We start from the raw sequence: 19,113 nt of genomic DNA, 5'->3' as shown, positions 1-19,113 counted from the left end.
CGCGGAGGATGCCGGCGGGCGGCGGGGCCCCCGGCGGGGCGCGCTCCCTCAGCCCCACCGCGCTGTCCCGCAGCCTGTCCCGCCTGCGCGAGCAGCGCGCCCGCTCGCGGGCCATGCTGGCCCTGGGGGTCACGCAGATGGTGCTCGGCTGCCTCATCGTGGCCGTCAGCTTCGCCGCCCTGGCGCTCACCACCTCGGCCCGCGTCCGCCACTCCTGCCCCTTCTGGGCCGGCTTCTCGGTGAGTCGGGGGGCGCGGGCGGGGGCGGGCGGGACCGGCGCCTGAGGGCTGCGGCAGGTGGGACGCGGGCGGCGATCGCGGGCCCCGCGGGAGGCGGCAGGTGAGCGCCGCGATCCGCTCGGCTGCGGCGCTGCCCCGGCCCGGCGGCAGCGCGGCCGCACTTCCACCTCCCCCTTGCAAGGGCTGGCCAAGGTGGATGGGGTTTTGTCAGCGGGTGAAAGTTGGGATGACGAACGAGCCTCTGGTGCTGGCTCAGCCGCCGGTGCCCGCTCCATCGGCGCTGACTTGGGCTCACCTTGAGACGCGGCCGGCGCTCAGGGTCTGGCGCGGCTGCAGATTCGGCCAGCAGCCGTGTGGTGACCGCACGGGACGAGCACTGTGGGACTGAAGGTACGCGCACGGCATGGAGGAGAAGGGCCGTGGCTTTGGGGCACCCGAGAGCCCCGAGGGAGGCTGGGGCTCGCCCCGGGCTGGCTGCTGCCCTGAGGGAAACGCTTGTCTGTTCTGAGCGCAAGTTGGGATCCTTCTGATTCCTTTGTGATGTCCTTGGTCACTTTCCATTGTGTCCTGCTGGCACAGATTTAAAGCAAACAAACAAAAAAACAACCCAGAAAAACCAACAAAAGAGTTGCGAGTCTGGCTCAGGTGGTCTCATTTAGCGCTGATCATGAGTGGCTGCATCTGTGTGTGGGCACGGTGCACACATGGACACGTTGGGATAATCCTGCTTCATGAAAGTTTTTCTCATAAGCGGTGAAATGGGGCTTGACACTTCTGAAGAATTAGGCATTTCTGAGGGCACTGGTAACAGACTCTGTGTTATTGGTGAAGATTTGCTCCATTTAATTAAATGCATAACTGGTTTCAATTATGTCACTCCAGCTCTTTTAACGGACCAGAGAGTTTTCAGCTTGAAACGTGCTTGTTAGAAACCAGAACAATTAGATAAAATATTTTCAGTTATTTCCTTCTGAGCATGTGGTGGAAACGCTGTAATTTTTAAAAAATCCTTAAACTATTTAATACGCTCTTATGCAAAATATTACTTTTTTTCCTGAGTCCTTCAGAGCAGAAGGATTCAGTTCTGGATTAATTATTTAGATATCTTTCTTGATTTTGTTGTATTTTATTCTAGTCTTGAAAAGTAATATGAGTTTACACTAATAGCATTGATGTTGTAATAGTCATTCTATTGAATTTGACCTGCAAGATAATATGCAATTATTTGTTGTGATGAGGTGTGAATTTTAGGTTCAGAATCTGGCTGCTTACATATTAATGTGCTGCTAAACCAACACAGCTCAGTCAGCCTTTGTTACTTACCTTGACAGAGTGAGCAGGAATATGCATAACTGCTTGTGGATTCCAGTAAACACAACTTTTTCAATAGCACCTTTCCCCACCTCCTGTGTTCTGTGTGCAGAGACGCTTCTGGTGGTTTTTGTTATGCTCCAAGACAGGCTTTCCTTACTGTGGATGCTTCCTGCTCTTCTCTCTGTTCAGTGTATTTCACAGAAAATGTGTTTCCCACGTAGATTTCATGCTAGTTGCTCACCAGAGACACCAAACCTGTGATTGCAGCCTGTGGTGGAAGGGGTGGAAGGCTCAGGGAATTGCAGGACTGCTGACTTAAAGGCCTTATTTTCCTGTGCTGTCAGAACGAGGCAGGTGTACCTTGTTTCCTAAACTAAGAGTTTACTTCTTGAAAAAATAATTCTACCTTATAAATGATCAGTCTGAGCATTAGAATAAACTTAGTTTCCTCCTATTATCCCTACCTCTAAGTCTAAAGAACTAAGAGAAAATAGAGCAGTTTTTGAAGCATGATGAGCCCTAAAGAACTTTTTGAACTTAGTTGATTACCCAGCCTTTTCTAAAAGCCCTTTGAGGTATTTAGTGGATTTAACAAATACTAAATATATATCATCACTCACAGCTGAAAAATGTTTCTGTGGAAGAGCAACAGTTTTAGCTTGCTTCTGTAAAATGCAGTTAAATAAATACAGGTGGGTTTAAGTGACACGAGAGAAAAAGAATGGAACTGTCCTTCCCCTCTTTATTTGGTGCCAAAATCAGACATAGATATTCACTGCCTTCACACAACTTCCCCCTCACTTCTTGGAAGTAAATAACTGAATAATTTGATACTAAAGCAGAAATTCTGAATCTACTTTGTTGTGTGTTTATGTGTTATAGTGTAGTTTTTAGTCATTAGAAATGCACATGCTAAAAGAGAGTAGTCTTGGCATTGGTACTTCTCAGCAGTTTTTGACACCAATGACCTGTCAATATAAATGAAGGCTTCAGAAATTTGTTATGACTATTTCAAATGTTTCTGAAAATAATTCCCTGGTGTTTGTAAGAGTCTAGCTGGTTGAAAAAAAAATTAAAAATAGATCTGTAATCAAATGCAAGGAAACATTCTGATTTCTCACTTTCTTTTTGAAGTCAAATCAAGTGACCGTATTAGTGAGAGCTTATTTAAAGAACAAGGCACCATAATTTCCATGAAACTTTGAAGAGTTCAGAGCTTATTTAAGCATCATCCCATACCTTAAACAGTTTATCTTTCCTAGCATCATGTTAGGAAGATAAAAAGTATCTTTATATATTTTGTATTAAGACATTTTTAAGGTAATTAATCAGCGTCAACCTCACAGTGAGCAGAAGGAAAGCAGGTACTGGTTAATTCTTTGCATAGGCAGCATTCTTTGGCAAGACCTTGCAATCTGTGTGCTGAAATGCTTGGCAGCTTGTTCCCATTGCAGCTTCCTGAGAAAATGGTGATTTCTTCTTCACATTCTCTCAATTGGGTGAAAGAAAATATTTTTTCATGTAAGAGAAATGAACATAAGTGTCTTTGATCCTGTTAAGAACATCAAGAACAGAGTACTAGCCCTATTTTAATCATGGAAGGATAAGTCTCAAAATGAGGCTGTTCTGGTAGATCAGTGGAAATATAAGCAGTGACAAGGTTATTTATCTCTCCTGTAGGGCCATAGTTGCTTGAATATCAGAAAATATTTGTGCCCCCTTTGCCCTTTAGGATGTCAGTGTTGGGACAGCATCAACCACAGGCTGATGGAGCTGTGGTTGTGTGACTGCAAAAGCAAATCTTGCTTTGTGAAGTCATCTCTTCAAATTATTTAGAAGTTTGCAGGAAGATGTTTATCCTGCTACCCCCCCATCTTGATTTAAGAAAATTACCAGGCTTAGTTAGGGACCAGAGTTCTCTCTAGTACAGCAAAGTATTAATAAAATAGTAAAATAAATCATAAGATTACCCATGTTTCTAAAATTACTTTGGCAGTAGGGTAATTGCTGTGTACTCTTCTATCTCGTTTTTTATGTATGGTTACTTGGCAGTTGTTGTGTTCTTGTGTGGAAGTGTGTTGCTGGAAGATCTTGTGCTGCCTTCCTTTTTTATTAAGTTTCTTCTCAATTGTGCCTCTTTTCATCCATATCCCATGTTCAGAGCAGATCAGTTCTTCTGGCTTAAAAGCATCTTTAATGTAGAATGTTTTCAATGATCATGAAATTCGTGCTTATTTGTGTTCCTTGAAAAAAGGAAACAGATATAAAGGGAGATTGTGAACTCAAACCCAACTTTTCTTTTATGGAAAATGTTATATACTTGTCTACTTTATTAACTGGGAAAGCTGAATGTAGGAGTCTTTTCTGTATTTTTTGACGTTGTACAAAATAGGTTTAAAAAACTCAGGTGGTGCTTAAAGGAGTTAACTTTAGAAAACTTCTACTTGTCTGTGACCCTGGCTGTTCCTCACATGGCGCAGGTTGTCCTGGCGTGTTCCTGTAAAAAGTCATTGTGGAAGTAAAGGGGATATGACAATAAAGATAATTTGTTACACACTTGTAATAGAATTACATGAACTTTGATCCTTTAGATACTATCTGTTACTGTGTACTGTATCCTTTATTAACTACCATCCATGGTTTTTTTCTGACTTCTTTTTGGATTCCCTAACACCTCAGGCACCTCTTTCCTTCCCTTTGCAAGTTTGTCAGAGCTTTGAGATGTGAGCAGTCTGTGGAAGGAGGGCAGCTGTCTGGAGCTTTGTGTCTGAGGAAGCCTGCTAGGGATGTGTGTGGTGGTACACAGTGTTGGTAAAAAACCAGTCACCTGCACAGGCTTGCTTCTCACCTTCACAAAATGCACAAGGATTGCCATGTGTCTTGTCCACGTGATGGATCATTATTAATTTTGTTACTGTTCTTGGGTTTACATCCTGACAATATTGTGTGGCAGACAAAAACCCCAGAAACATCCACCCAGAAAACCCATGAGGCTGTTAATAGTTGCCAGTAAAACCTGTGGCCTTGGTGCACAAGAGGAGGTCACGCTCATCATAGAACATGAGAGCTGAGAAGCCTTGGGTGCATCCTCTGTGCTTTGTGGAGTCTGGTCAGGCAGGGCTCTGGAACAGGGCATTCATGGGTGAAAGTGTTGTTTCCATATCCTGATGGAATGATAGCAGATCAGCTGGACAGAGGAACTGTTGGAAAGATGGCAGCATTCCTTTCTAATTCTTTGAACCATGCCTAGTAAAATAACTGTTTGTAACTTCTGAGCATCTGGGGCTAAGTACAACCTTGAGATTTTTTTTTGTCTCCTAGACAGCGCACTAGAGAATAGCAGACTCGTGGAAGGTAACATCATTTGTTTCATGAGGCACATCAGCTTTTATTGCTTCTGAGTATGTTCTGTTGCCTTAGCCTTAAGAGCAATTTAATTTAAAAACTTCCTGTGTTACAGGAAGGAGTAGTGGAAGAAAGCAAAGATAATTATGATAAGGAGCAGGAGGTGTCCAGTATGTAGGGAAGAAATAGCATCATTTTTATTAATCCCATATTATTATAAGTGACCTGTATTCTGAAGTCTTTCTGTAGGCAGCCAGACGGCAACGGCAGAATAAAAATATTATTTTATTAATTTGAGTAAGTCTCTTACTGTTGTCAGCATACAGTATTTAGTTAGTTTGTTGTGGGTTTGTTTTTGGTTTTGTCTGTAGCAGAAAGACAGGTGCATGTCTGAGTCTCTTTAGGAATAAAATATTTTTCCTGGAAGCTGGTTGTCCTTTCCAGCCATATTTTTTTTAATGCTGGAAATGTAGGAGCATTTGGTGTAAAAGACAGAAAATACTGCCCAGGAACTTATGAGAACTGCTCTGATGTACAGGTTAAGTCTACTGAGAAAGTTGGGCAGAGCAAAGTACCTTGGTGGAAGTGGGAATTTCTAAGGTAAATAATGTGTTATTTGCAGCTGCTAAACTTACTACACCTTCATTTTAGTTTTATGTTGTGACTTACTAAAGGAATGAGTTGTGAATTATCATGTTTAATTAGCTATTCTTTCACAATTCATTTTTCTGCTCACTCCTGTGCCTTCTGGGATCCAAGGGCAGAACAGATAATGGGACTGTGTGAGGTGTGAACTGCCTGGAAATATGTAACTTACAGGAGTGTAACAATTTCAGTGGTGTATTTAGAGAAAGCTACTCTTCTAGAAGCAGGTGGTGTGGTCATTACCTCATCTCTTTGGGAGCAACCACATTGCTTTAAAGGAGTGTTATGCAAATGTGACAAAACCAGGGAATTTATAATTGAGGAATATTTATACATTCAGAGCAGCCTAGCTTACATGCAGACAATATTTTAGGATCAAAATGCCCCAAAGCTTAGTCTTCCATCTTTGGCAAAGTCACAGAATCGCTGTGTCTACCCCATAAACAGAGGGTTTACAATCTGTTTGTAAGGACACTGTGTTGATAATTCCTTCAAAATCTCTTGCTTGTGCTGTTTGAAACTTCACTCCTGTCCCCAGTATATTTTGCCATTGTTATTTTTGGTGGTCTGTGGTGTGTCCATATCAGTGTTGTAGTTCTGGTCGTGTGTGTGCTCCCACTCACTGTTCTGCACACCAGGGACTGTTCTCAGAGCAACAGACCCAGCTCCTGGGGGGCGAAATGGAGCCAGAGGATGAGCTGGAGGAGCACAGTGAATGCAGTCTGACTGCTGGCAGGAGTGAGTCTGTGGCCAGACTGCCAGAATAGTCACTCCTCCACTGGGTGCTTGGGTGGGTGCTCTCCGGGTGGGTGCTCTCACCACTGAGCTCTTGGCGTGGGATTCTTTTGCAAACAGATCTGCTCGTGTTCCCTTTGGTAATTGAGGTAAAACCTGTGAGGCCAATCTGAAAGCTCCTGTACTGTGCAGAGGATGTGAGCTCCCTACAAGTGACTAGAAACGCTTTGTGCTGGGCAGAATTCTCCTCCATCCTGGTTACATCTACGTTGGTAGTTTGATGCAGGTCTGCAGATTAAAATAGCCAGTTCTGAGGAGCAGATGCCAGTGCTTGGTGTGTTACTTTTAAGGGCCTTGAGTAGGTGGAGTACTTTTGAGCTAATTTGCAGTAAATGAGAATTACTTACTTGAATTACTGCTGCATCACTTATATTGTGACATTGTTTTCCATTAGTTGTGGTTAAAAAATGGAATAATTTCACAGTATTCTAAAAAGTTTATTATTTGGTTTTCTTTTTTTTTTGTTTTGTTATTTTCATATTCTGATAAAAAATGAGAAAATGTTAACACTTTGAAGAATATGTATATTTTGCTTAAAGGAGGTAAACTGAGTTTAACACTTGGATTTTTGATCTTTATAACAGCTTGATTTAAACATGGGTAGTTGAAACAGCAGCACAATATTAAACTTTTGGGTCTTATTTACAAGGTAGGAGTTACTCTACTTTGCAAACTCGCTTTCAGCTTTGAATATGAACTTTCCTTCTTTCTAAAAGCCATCATAATGAGTAATTTCTGTTCTGCAGAACCAGCAAATAATGTCCTCACTGATAACTATGCGGGTTTGTTATTTCTGTCGCTTAGAGAGTCAATCTCAGCAGAATTATTTTCATGTGTGGGGTATAATGTACTTATGAGATTTTTTTTTTTGCTACTGTTTTAGCAGAAAAGAGCATAGATTAATCTGAAGATTTTAGATAAGCCTTCAGTGCCAGAGAGAGAAAAACAGGTGATTTTAAACTGAACACACTTAATCCAGAGGCACTGAGAGATAATAAACATGTAGCTTTATGCTGTCACTTTTGTATTCACTCTCTTCAGGGAAAAAACTCTTTTCATCTGTGTGAAAAATTGTGTTTGCAGCTATTTTTCAGATTTGTGACAGATTTTTTCACTGCTAAAGAAATTAAGATTACTCTCTAGTTAAAAACAACCAAAAAACACCAAACCAGCATTGAGCACTCAACATAAAGAGCCAAGGGACAACATGATTTATCAATAATAAACACAAGTCATTATCTCTCTCTTCTGCATTCTAGTGAGCGTGGCTCTATCAGAGCAGTTAAACTCAATGGTTTCCCTTTGTTATAGCTGTGAAAGCATTTGTTGACTAATGCTACTAAAATGAGAGGTTTTCAAGTTCTGACTCTGTAAACACTGATCAAGAGCTTTGATGGTGCTGTGAACATGTGTGACACTGCTGTGTCATTCTGGAAATAACTTGGGTAGAAAGTGGTTTTGGCATATCTTGAAATTATATGTAGTTCAAACAAATTTCATCTTTCCCAAGGCTTAAATACAAAACGTTTTGAAAACTTGTGAAATATATGGCTAAAAAAAAATTACAGTCTCCAGTGCAAAGGCTGCTGTGCTGTGTTTGTGAAGATGTGAAGGGAGCTCAGTGTGTTTTATGTGTCTCAGGTCATCCAGAGTGTCAAACTCTAGACTTGACCCTTTACATGTTCCCTCCTAAACAGAAATTTTCTGGGGGTGTGTAGGACCACTTACACATTCTTGTGGCAAGTTTCAGTTTTTATGTTCATGAGCTGAAAATAAAAAATGCATTTAGGAAACTCGTAATGAAAGTGTGGGATCTTTAGATGAAGAACAGATGAGTTTCCTCTTGCTTGCCTATACAGACATGATTTGTATCTGAAAGGTTATTGTGTTTATTGCAAATGAGAACAAACCAAATGGATGCTGTTGTAGTCCTTTCTGCCTTGAAAATTGCTTTCCAAAAAGCAATGTTCATTCAAGAAGTGCTAGATTTGAATTTTCATTTTGCAGTGGTTTTAAACATAATAGAGTTTTCATGTGAAATAAATTTTCATTACACGTAAAGAGTAAAAGGAAGCATCAAAAAAGAATATTTCTGAGTTTGCAACAAATACTTGGTTATAAAGGATACTTGAAAAATGTTGACTTAGGGAGTGGAGATTTATTTAGATACATCAGAGTATTATGAATTATTTTTATATTCAGAGTAACATTAAAACCAGAACAAGGCAAGCCATAAAACACCACTGGAGTGGGGGGGAGTTGGGGAAGGAAGGAAAATACATGTAGGATAATGGCTCATGCCCTGGAGACACATTACCATTGGGTCTGTAATTGCAGGGCTCCCTTCCAGCTGCACCCCATGATTCCTCTGATGCATCTCTGCCCCTCCTAGCACAGAACCTGCTGCATGGAACCAGGAGAAGAGTGAGGGAGGACAGATGGGGGGGCAGGTGCACTTTGTCTGCCTGACAAGGCTGCACACTTTGGGAAGGATGTTAACAACTTGTCCACCTTGCCTTCTATGCACAAAGCAGCAATGGGTGTCCTTTCAGAAGGACAGAAGTAATGTCATGGTAGGTAGGAGTCAGATTTAATGTAGAGACTTAAGTTCTTCACATTTGTTCTGGTAAAAGATGAGAGTTCCCAACAGGAAACTCCTGTCCTGTTTGTTCTTGTGTGATGTATATTGGTCTGGGCCTAAGGAATTTATAATAATCTAGAACTTCATCTTTTCCTCCCTTAAAATGTTTTCTTCATTCCTTCTGAAGTTTGGAATAAAGCTTCACAGTCAGACCATACTTTGAGATCCTGTGAAATATCACTACAGTAAGTAGTAACTAGGAACAATACTAAAACATTGCTATTTTTGAAGCTTGTGTTAATTCAATAAATATTTTCTTTCCTACCTAAGTAGTTTAAATCTTCAATGCAGCTTTTCCTTTGAGCTTTTCAAATACTTACACTGTGGCTTGACAGACTCATTTCTCTTGGTATGTAATATTTGCCTTTTGAGTGGAGAAGAACCTTTACTGTAAAAGCAATAATGACAGTACAAACAATAAAGTGTTGCACAGATAATGAGGAAAACCAATAGCACACCAGTATCTGGTGTCTGCCAGAGACCATGTGCTCATCTTCCTTCACTGACCTTCTGTTGTGGTTTAACATAGCTTGGTTTTTAGCTAAAGAGAAGTTAGCTAAGGAAGTGATTCCCTGGAAGGAGATGGCAGCTTCCTTTGGACCTCACTTCTGGAACTGATGGATTTTCTCTTCCTGTGAGCCAAGTGTCTAAAAGACCAAATGTCAAACCAGCTGTTAGGAAAAGTGGTCCCCAGGAACAGGACCTGTCAGTTTAGGTGAGGCTTGTCTGAGGAGTTCAGTCATGCCCATCACTGGTTTGTGAACCTAAAGTAATGGGCAGGAACAGAAAGAAGCAGAAACATTTTCTACTTCTGACCTTGCACCTTCCCTGCAGCAATGCCCTTTTTGCCTGTGGGACTAGAATTCACCACTGGGCAAATTGTAATGTCCTTCCACTTGATAGTTCCTTCTCATGTCCTGACAGTTTAAAAACTTGCTTTCCAGTATGAATTGTTTGGGGTTAGCTTGAGGTTTTGCCTCAATCAGCTGTTCTGGTTCCTAACTACAGAAGTAATTATCTTGTTAATTAACCTATTTTGAAAAATTAGAGAAGAAACAATGGGGGGAAAGGAGTCAATTTGAAAGTTACAGTTACTTTTCAATCTTGACTATTTTGGCAACAAGCAATTTTATTTTTATTTTTGGAGGTTGGTTATTTTGGAATTCTGAAGATTTCTTCCCTTCATCAGTGTCTGATTTGATTTGTATGACATCAATGAAACAAGATAGGTCTGTGACGAATTTTACCTGTGGAAAAGTAATTCTATATGCACTAACATTTAGAGCTCCTGGAAAATAAAAATCAATAAGATTTTTTTTTTTTTGCTATAGTTAGTTATATCATATTTAGGAACTATATGGGAGTCCCTAAACAATATATTTCCTTGGATCTGCTGTATTTGACTTAATTGAGAAAAAAGACTCTGATGCCAAATTGAATGCTCTAGTAATGAGCTGTAGCTCAAATTGTTGAAAACTACATCATGTAGAAATCAGAGCAATGTTTTAAACAATATTTCCTTGATTCAGAAAGGTCTAAAAATACTTCTGGTGTCTTCTGTCTGTTAACCATATAACATCATAAATGTTAGACCTCCTTTTGACCTCCTTTGCCTCCAGCCCAAGTGCCTCAGGAATCAGTGTTTCAGACAGTTTAGCTGTTACTGATGTAATTCTTGTGTACAGTTCAAGAAGGTAAATGAGACCAATGTTAGGAGCAGCTTTTCTGCAGCTTGTTTTGGGTAAAACATGGCAGCATGCAGCACTGAAGCTGTGATCTGTTTCAGCCAGTTGCCAGAAGTTCCACCACAAGGAAGGAGTGCAGGGGAAGGTGTCAGGGTGCCCAGCCTCACCTGCCAGCCAGGCGTGTCCCTGCTCCCCTGGGACCCTGCAGGAGCAGCAGGGATGGGCTCTGGGGGGGTTACAGCAAATCCTGCCTCGCTGGCACTCAGCAGCACGGGGTGAAGCTCTGACTTACAGCTCAGGCCACAGGACATGCCAAAGGTGAATGGGATGTGGAGAGCTTATACTTAAAAATAATGTCAGGCTTTGAGAAGTGCTCTGTTTTCTGAAAGCAGAAAATTCAACAGTCAGTGTAATTATATTTGTTTGAAGCCCACGAGAAGCCTGTGGATTAACAATAATGCACAGTGATTACATTAATCAGTAGACTCTGGTGGAAATGAGAGGTTTAATGGTATAAATACATGTAATAATACTTTGGATGAAGTAAAAATACTTTCTGGGGAGATCATCCTGAAGAAGATGAAAAATTGTAATTTTACAAAGAGATCTGGAGAAAAGGGTTCCTTTCTTTTCCAATTAAATTGCCAGTGAATAGCTTGAGAAAGAAAAGGTAGGCTTGTATATTAAAGAAAGTAGTTTCTCTAGCATGGAAAAAGATACCTCACATAGTTATATTAGTTAGTAAAGTTGTAGTTGGATGGAGTGTGGTTTACTGGATTTCTCAGAAGCAGGCACTAACTTCAGTGTAAGGCAATAAAATGCATGAAAAATCAAAGTACTTGGTAAAGAATACCTTGGTCCTTTAAATGGGAGAAATGTTTCCTTCCCCAGTTGCCATTTGAAATGCCTGAGGAGTGGGAAGATGAGAATAAGCAAATAGTGTGTTCTCAGACAAGATTCACACCTCCTCAATCCCCAAAGAACTTTCTTAAGAAATGTGCTATCTGTTCCCTCTGTGTTTCCACATCTGACAAGTGATGATCTGTTACTTTAGGAAGCTCTAAATATGCCCTACCATTGGATAACAAGGTTGTACAAACACGCTGAGGGAACTCTAATAAACATTATAGTGATGAATAGTTCTTGCCCCTCTTTGCCTCAGAAATTAAAACTTTTCTAGCTTAACCTACCCATGTTTTTAAAAAGTAACTCCAGCATGTTGCAGGGACAATGAATTCAGCCATTTCACTGACCCAGTGGTCTGTAGCAAGGCTTTAAGGAATGTGCCAGCAGATAATGCAAGGAATATTTCCTAGAAATCTAGGATTGGAATATAGCATTAGTTGAGATATAGATTCACAGTTTATAATCCCAGGGAATAGCAAATATACAGAAGCAACCCTCTTAAATATAAATAAGCATGTTGCAGGGACAATGAATTCAGCCATTTCACTGACCCAGTGGTCTGTAGCAAGGCTTTAAGGAATGTGCCAGCAGATAATGCAAGGAATATTTCCTAGAAATCTAGGATTGGAATATAGCATTATTTGAGATATAGATTCACAGTTTATAATCCTGTGGAATAGCAAATATATAAATAACCCTCTTAAATATAAATCGAAATTCTGCACAGATATTTACTTTTTGTTGCTGCTTTGGTTTGGTTTTTTGTTAATTTGTTTGGAGCTTTTTTTGCTTAGTGAGGAGGTTTTTTTTGTCTGGTTCGTTTGTTTTTTTTTTTGTTGCTGGGATTTTATGTTTTGTTGTTAGAGTTGGTTTTTCTTTTTTTAATATATATTGTGGGGATTTCATAATATGGTGTTGGAACAAACTAGAACAGGGTAAGCTGACAGCTGATCTTTCAAGGATGTACTGCCTGTAGGGGTTTGTTTGTGGGTTTGTTTTCCTACACAATGGAGGTCAATTATTCAGAAGGGAAAAAAAAAAGTGGAGCCAGAAATTCTTTTGCTTGATGAGATAATATCACAGTTTTGACAGCATATGGTGTTGGAACAAACTAGAACAGGGTAAGCTGACAGCTGATCTTTCAAGGATGTACTGCCTGTAGGGGTTTGTTTGTGGGTTTGTTTTCCTACACAATGGAGGTCAATTATTCTGAAGGAAAACAAAAGTGGAGCCAGAAAGTTCTTTTGCTTGATGAGGTAATAATATCACAGTTTTGACAGTAACCTTTGTGTCTGTGGAGGTGAGGGTCTCCAGTTCCTGTGCTGAGCAGCTGGGAGCTGTGTCCTGGTGCTGTTGTCAGGTTGCCTTGGCTCCCAGTGACCTTTGTGCCTGAACGCAGCCACCGAGGGTCCCTGCCCTCAGTAAATTAAACTCCTCCTGCCTTTCTGTCCTGCTCTGGACACCTGAGATCTCCCCCTCTCCTCTCTCTCATTTAGCTCCCTTGTAGAAACTGTTGATCAGAGGAAAGTTTGCAGAATCCAATTGGTTCTTGACTGAGAGTAAAAAGTGGTTAAATATGATTTTGTGTAGTTTTTTTACTGATTGTGCGTTTACCTTAGGGAAACAACCAAAACTAAACCCACAAAAAAACCCCTAAACCAGTAACCATTCAGTTTGTAATTCATACTTGTTCATAATGATCACATGATCTTCATAATGTTCCTCCTGGTTGACCGTGCGTTTACCTTAGGGAAACAACCAAAACTAAACCCACAAAAAAACCCCTAAACCAGTAACCATTCAGTTTGTAATTGATCTTCATAATGTTCCTCCTGGTTGACTTGTATGAGGAAGGGAAGAAACATCACAGTCATAAATTTAGTGCTTATGGAAAGTTAGTGTATGATGGAAAGGACAGGATTATTTAGTGGTCAAAATTGTCTCCTGTGATAGAATTATCTCCTCCTGCACCAACACAGTTAAAAGGCTGACTTCCAAACAGCACATCCTTGCTAAGGGTGTGAAAGTCATGTCCTAAATAAAAATGGAATCAAGCTTGAGAAAAAGCACTGTGGAGATGATGCTTGTGATAAGGAAGATATTTGGAGTCTTCTCCAAGTTTGTTCAATAGTATAATGGTGCTGCCTGGGCTGGCTAGGCTGCTTAAGAGTGAGTGCAGGTTTGGGTTTGAAAGCTGCAAATCCCAAGTGTGATCAGTGATGAAAGAATTGGGAAAAGACTGCTACTATAATCTCACAGAAACTGCCAGAAACTCAAAACATATTTTTGTAACAGTGATCACATACAAAACAACATTATCTTCATAGGCTGTAATTAACTGCCAGAAAAGTGACCATCCTCTCTGACAGTTTCTTCCATTTGCCTCCACTGACACACAGAAGCAGAATATCCTTCTGATTTTTATCAAGAAATTTATTTGACAAAAATAAAAATTCACTCATCAAAATATAGGCATATAACAAAAACTTATCTACGTTGTAGCAAAACAATAAAAACTTAGCTGTGTTGTAGCAAAAGGAGGTTGAAGCAAATTAACAGGGCAAGTAAAGATGACATGGACTCTAAAACAGCACCAAAGGCTGATTGGTTTTCTCTGTATATCATTGCATGGACACAAGCTGTACTGCACTTCATAGCCTCAGATGGCAGGACTTGACTTACGAGTTTCACTGGTGTCAGACTGCATTTTGAGTGTGGGTTTTTCCTCCTCCTTTTTTCCTTTTTTGTTTTCCTTTTCCTGCAGCCTAGTGGCCTGCATGAATTTAATACCTGATGGTGTGTAACTAACTGGGCAGCAGCAGTAGCTTAGCAACATCAGCTAGTGCTGATGAGCAGCTAGAGCCAAAGAACAGTGTTGGCTTTCATCATTGTAAAATGCCAGCTGGTTCTTTAATAGTCTTTCTATATTTAGAGATTAATTGATAATTGTGTTTTAACTTGTAGACCTAGGCTGGATTTCACCATTAAGTTATTTGATAAAGAATTTGGGAGTCTCAGAAGTTCTAACTGTAGGCACTGATAGAAGATTTAGGAAGGGTAATAACTAAATTCCCAAGTGAGATACTTGGTGATGGAGAGTACACAGAAATCTTCCTTGCTTCCAATTCACTGTAAGTGCATGAGCAAAGCTGTCTAAATGTACCAAAGGAGTGGTAAACTGCATTCTCTGAGAATTATGATGTTCTCTGAATAAATAACAATGTCCAATAAATATATGCACATTTTTTATATCCATAAATTAGAAAATAAATTAGTATTACAAACACATTCTGGTTCTGTGCTTATATGTATGCACACACTAAAATAAAACATCAAGAATGTATTTCTTTACAGAAATCATAAAATTATAGAAATGTGCACCTGGCATGGGTCTCAACAGCTCACCTATTCTATTTTCAGTGTGAGATCCATCTATAAACGGCAGCATCTCCAGCTGGAGTGTTTGTTTAGATGTTCCTGAAGTAAGGTAATAAAGGAATCTGTGTAACCTTGATTACATCTTCCAGCACTTAACTACTCCTGTGCTAGTATGAATCTCCTACATTAACTCTATATATCCTAATATGGAATGTGAACTTTTTCTGGAAGTTAAGCTTCTGGTATTTTTTGATGCATATATGGTGGACACAAGGGCAAATGTTGCTATTCATTTGTTGAGGATTTTTAGTCTACCAGAAAATGCCACTGTTCTTTAGCCTGGGTAAACCATACAGAACTTTCTAACTTCACTTATAAGTAGTTTTCCAAATCTCTTTGCATCTTTATTTCTGACCTAGGTTCTGTACAGTGGTTGGGTATATTTAATGAAATGTGGGCAAGCTGGGCAGAGCATTCTTGCTGAGAATCTTCACCAGTGCTTATTGCAGCAGGATGGATACTGTGCAATCTGTATGGATTACACTCCTGCTAATTTGTTCCCAGATGCTGTCTGTGTCCCTGTGTTCCTCTGTCACTTTCTTGTTTATATTTTAATTCCTGGCTAAACTAATCCTCAAGTCCTTTTCTGCAGTTTTTCCATTTTCTGACAGTTAGGGCCCTTTATGTACTCAAGTATTAATACCTACCTTGAGTTTACTTTTGAGCCGTTTTAGGGCATCCTCATCTGCAAACATATTTTAATTTCCTGTTTGAAATACTTATTTTTTTTCAAGGTCCTTAGGTTGGTTGTGGTAGCAGCATGTCTCCCAGCTTGAGGTGAGGTGTGGATGGTTATCTCAGTGTGTCTGCACAGAACTGTGTGGGTTCAGATGTGCACTTTCAGAATGAGTTCTGCACACTGGGCTTTGATTCATCTTCTGGAGCTCTCTGAGCATGCAGACTGGGTAGCACTAAACTGCAAAGTGTGCTTCCACAGCATCTCTGATGCTGTCTGGCTCTGGATGGGCATTTAAATCCCTGGGCTCAGACTAGAGCTAGATCTTGTTTCTAAAGGCTCAACAAAACAACCAAAATACACCTCAGCTAACAACAAAAACCCAACAAAACCCCCACACCCTACCACAAAAAACCTGAAACAAAATGAAACAAGCAAACAAAACCACAAACAAACCAACCCCCACAGCCACCCAACCAAAACAAACCCTGCCGAGGCAGAGCCGTGGATGGTGTGGATGTCAGCTTCCCAACAGCAGCTGTTCCCTCAGCAGCTCAGCTCCTGTTGGCCTGCGCTGCCTGTGGGTGTCACACTGCTGTTCCAAACACCCTGTTGTGGTGAGCTGCACTCGCTGCCTGTGCTGATCCCACATCAGGAGCTTTTTGAGGGGTGGAATCTCTCGGGTGACAGCTGGAGGTTTGGGTGGGTTTGGTGCTGCTCTGTGATGCTGTGTGTTTCATTAGGCCTTGCCTAGCTGAAGGATTCAAATTCATCTCAGGTTTTTTAATGAACTGTGATTTGTATTCATACTCTGGAACTTTTAAAAGTATTGAATAACTAGTCATAACTACATTAAAAAAAAAACAAACTCAGAAGATATTTTGTATGAAGAAGACTGGAGAATTTTTCAAGGGAGGAGCCTTCCTGATACCCAGTGGACAAGTCTGGTGGCTTTGTGTTGCTAGAAGCAGCTTGGCATGTTTCTCCTTGGCTTCAGCACTTTTATCTTTCTGGTTTAGTTCCTATATGATCCTTTTGCCACACTGGAATAATCTGACAGTCTCTGGTTCATTAGAACTTCTTTTGGTAGTAGGTGTAATAGCTGTCATTGAAATGATTTTTTAATAAGTATGTAGGATGTTTCATGTTTGTAAATCTGCCAGTTATTAACACTTGCACGTGTTTTCTGGTTCCATTCTCTCTCTTATTGTTCCTCAGAGGAATTACTGTACAAATACTTGCAGAAAATCACTTTCTGTTGTGTTTATATAACACTGCTAAAAGGATTTAGAAATTGAAAGCCAGCACTATGCAACTCAAGTCATGTTTGACTCGAGCTGTAGCAGAAAATTACTTTGAATATTTAATAGTTTTCTAGTTAAAAGTCTTATGCTTTGATTTTAAAGGTATTTGGTGTGCAACAGAGAACAAATTATAGCCTTTTACTGACAGGTAAGTGGTATTGTAAAATCATAAATGTATATAGTTTGTCATTTTCAGGAGAAGGGAAAATGAAGATTAAAATTTTCAGAGTAGTTTAGAAGTATTAATTACTGTGATTTTCTTTCAGTGTTGAATCTTATTTACTTCATCTGCTTTGAAAATTCTAGGCTAGAACTGTATTCCAGCTAATATCAAGGTTTGATATGTTAGTGATTTCTTTGCATGTATAAGGTGGAGATGGATTTTATAGCTTAAAAATGACAATCCATAACAGCATACAGAAAGATAGTTTACTGCCTCCTGGTAGAATCACTAAATGCACAATAAAAAGCATGGGTTTAGTTTCCAAATATTGACAGTGAGTTCTAGGAAAGCACTGTGGTGTCCTGCACAGACTGACACACTAAAATGCTCAGTATGAAAGCTTACCTAGAGCTCAGGATTTCTTTACTGTTAAAAGCACATCCTGCAGACTGCAAAGAAGTAAGAAAAGGTGAGAAATTAGGGGAAAAATATAATTGAGAGGTTGTATATTTTAAGAAAATAAAATGGTGCAAGTGACTGATTTGAGAAAGCTTCTCTTGCTGATCACCTCTCTTGGAGATCTTGAGGCAGAAAAAGATTGGGTTTCTTTGGCTTACCCAAGATGTAAATCAATTTGAAGGAGCTTTTCAGACCACATTTGTGTTACTACTACTTACAGAATTGGTTGATGGATTAGAAAGTATTTCAGAATGTGGCAAACTGCTTTTTCTTTGAGTATTTTGAAACCAGCACCCTTACATTTTTGTGTCCCTGGGTTACAATTCCTAAATAAGTAGTTTATTGCCAATTTCAAAATTGTACATATGATTTAGTAAATTTTTTTTGAGTACTCATAACCTTACTGTCAGGAAGGGAAACCAGAACTTCAGTGAATACAAGAGTAACTGTGATATGGGAACAGAGGACAAGATCCTAGTTTTTAACTCTCTTATATTTTAGGAAGATATTTTAAATAAATTAATGACTTTTTACATGAGTTTGCTATCAGTAGAATAGCAAGAATCATGGATTCACAACTTGGAGCACAATGTATGTAGTGGAATTATAGAGTGGCCTATAGGAAGGGACCCTAAAGCTCATCTCATTCCATCCCTGCCATGGCAGAGACACCTCCCACTGCCCCAGGCTGCTCCAAGCCCTGTCCAGCCTGGCCTTGGACACTTCCAGGGATCCAGGGGCAGCCACAGCTGCTCTGGGCACCCTGTGCAAGGACCCCACCACCCTCACAGGGAGCAATTTCCACTTAATACCTAACTTAAGCCTGCTCTTTGTCAGGAATTTAATTTTTATATGGTGTCTGTAGTTAGTGGAAGGTCCAAAAGCATCCTAAAAATTTTAAAAATGGCTTATTATCTTTGAATATGCGGTGGCTCAGCATTTGGATGTGTAAAATAGAGGTTCAGAATGCCCTTTATTGTATCTAATAATAGCCTGAGTAACAAACTGTGTTCACTTCTATCATATTTTGAGGTATAGCAAGGGGTTATTTCTGTGTTTTAAGAGCAGTAATGCAGTGATTTTTTTTTTCTTTGCTGAGCCAATAAAATAAGATGTTAATTGGGCAGGCAGCAGTGCAATGTTTCACTGAGCATGGTCTGCAGAACTGCTGGAGCAGGAATGAGAGTTTGGAGTCTGCATCATTTGGCATCAATTACTCCTCTGTGAATTGTGCATTTGTCATGCAGCATCTCTGCTGCTTCTCCATAGTTTCACTGATCCTTCAGACATTTTCAGAAGTTTACAGAGTATATCTGCAAAAGACATAGCTTATGTTGAATACTAAACTTTAAAGGGGATACATGATCGGCTACAACACAGAACATTTTTAATTTTGCTATTATATTTTTATATCTCAAGTGGTTTATTTATTTTTTGGCTGCTTGCTGGAAAAAAAAAAGGATACACTTGTTTGCACTTCCATTAATAGTTACAGTATTGCTT

The 19,113-nt window shown here is 40.0% G+C and overlaps 1 protein-coding gene across 7 annotated transcripts in view; it reads left to right on the top strand.

Moving 5' to 3' along the window:
- The first annotated feature begins 6 nt into the window (after positions 1-6).
- The window catches only part of FAM189A1 (family with sequence similarity 189 member A1), an 86,326-nt gene continuing 67,219 nt past the window's right edge, over positions 7-19,113 (top strand). For all 7 annotated transcript variants that reach the window (XM_039723215.1, XM_039723214.1, XM_039723213.1 and 4 more), the window contains exon 1: positions 7-239. In XM_039723215.1, coding sequence (XP_039579149.1) covers positions 9-239 — 231 coding nt within the window. In that variant the 5' untranslated portion in view covers positions 7-8. The remainder of the gene's footprint in view (positions 240-19,113) is intronic.

Source organism: Passer montanus, unplaced genomic scaffold, assembly GCF_014805655.1.
Source record: "Passer montanus isolate IOZ18808 unplaced genomic scaffold, ASM1480565v1 scaffold5, whole genome shotgun sequence".
In the NCBI taxonomy this organism is placed as follows: domain Eukaryota; kingdom Metazoa; phylum Chordata; class Aves; order Passeriformes; family Passeridae; genus Passer; species Passer montanus.
The sequence above is the reverse complement of the archived record's forward strand: the minus strand, read 5'-3'. Positions and strand labels throughout refer to the sequence as shown.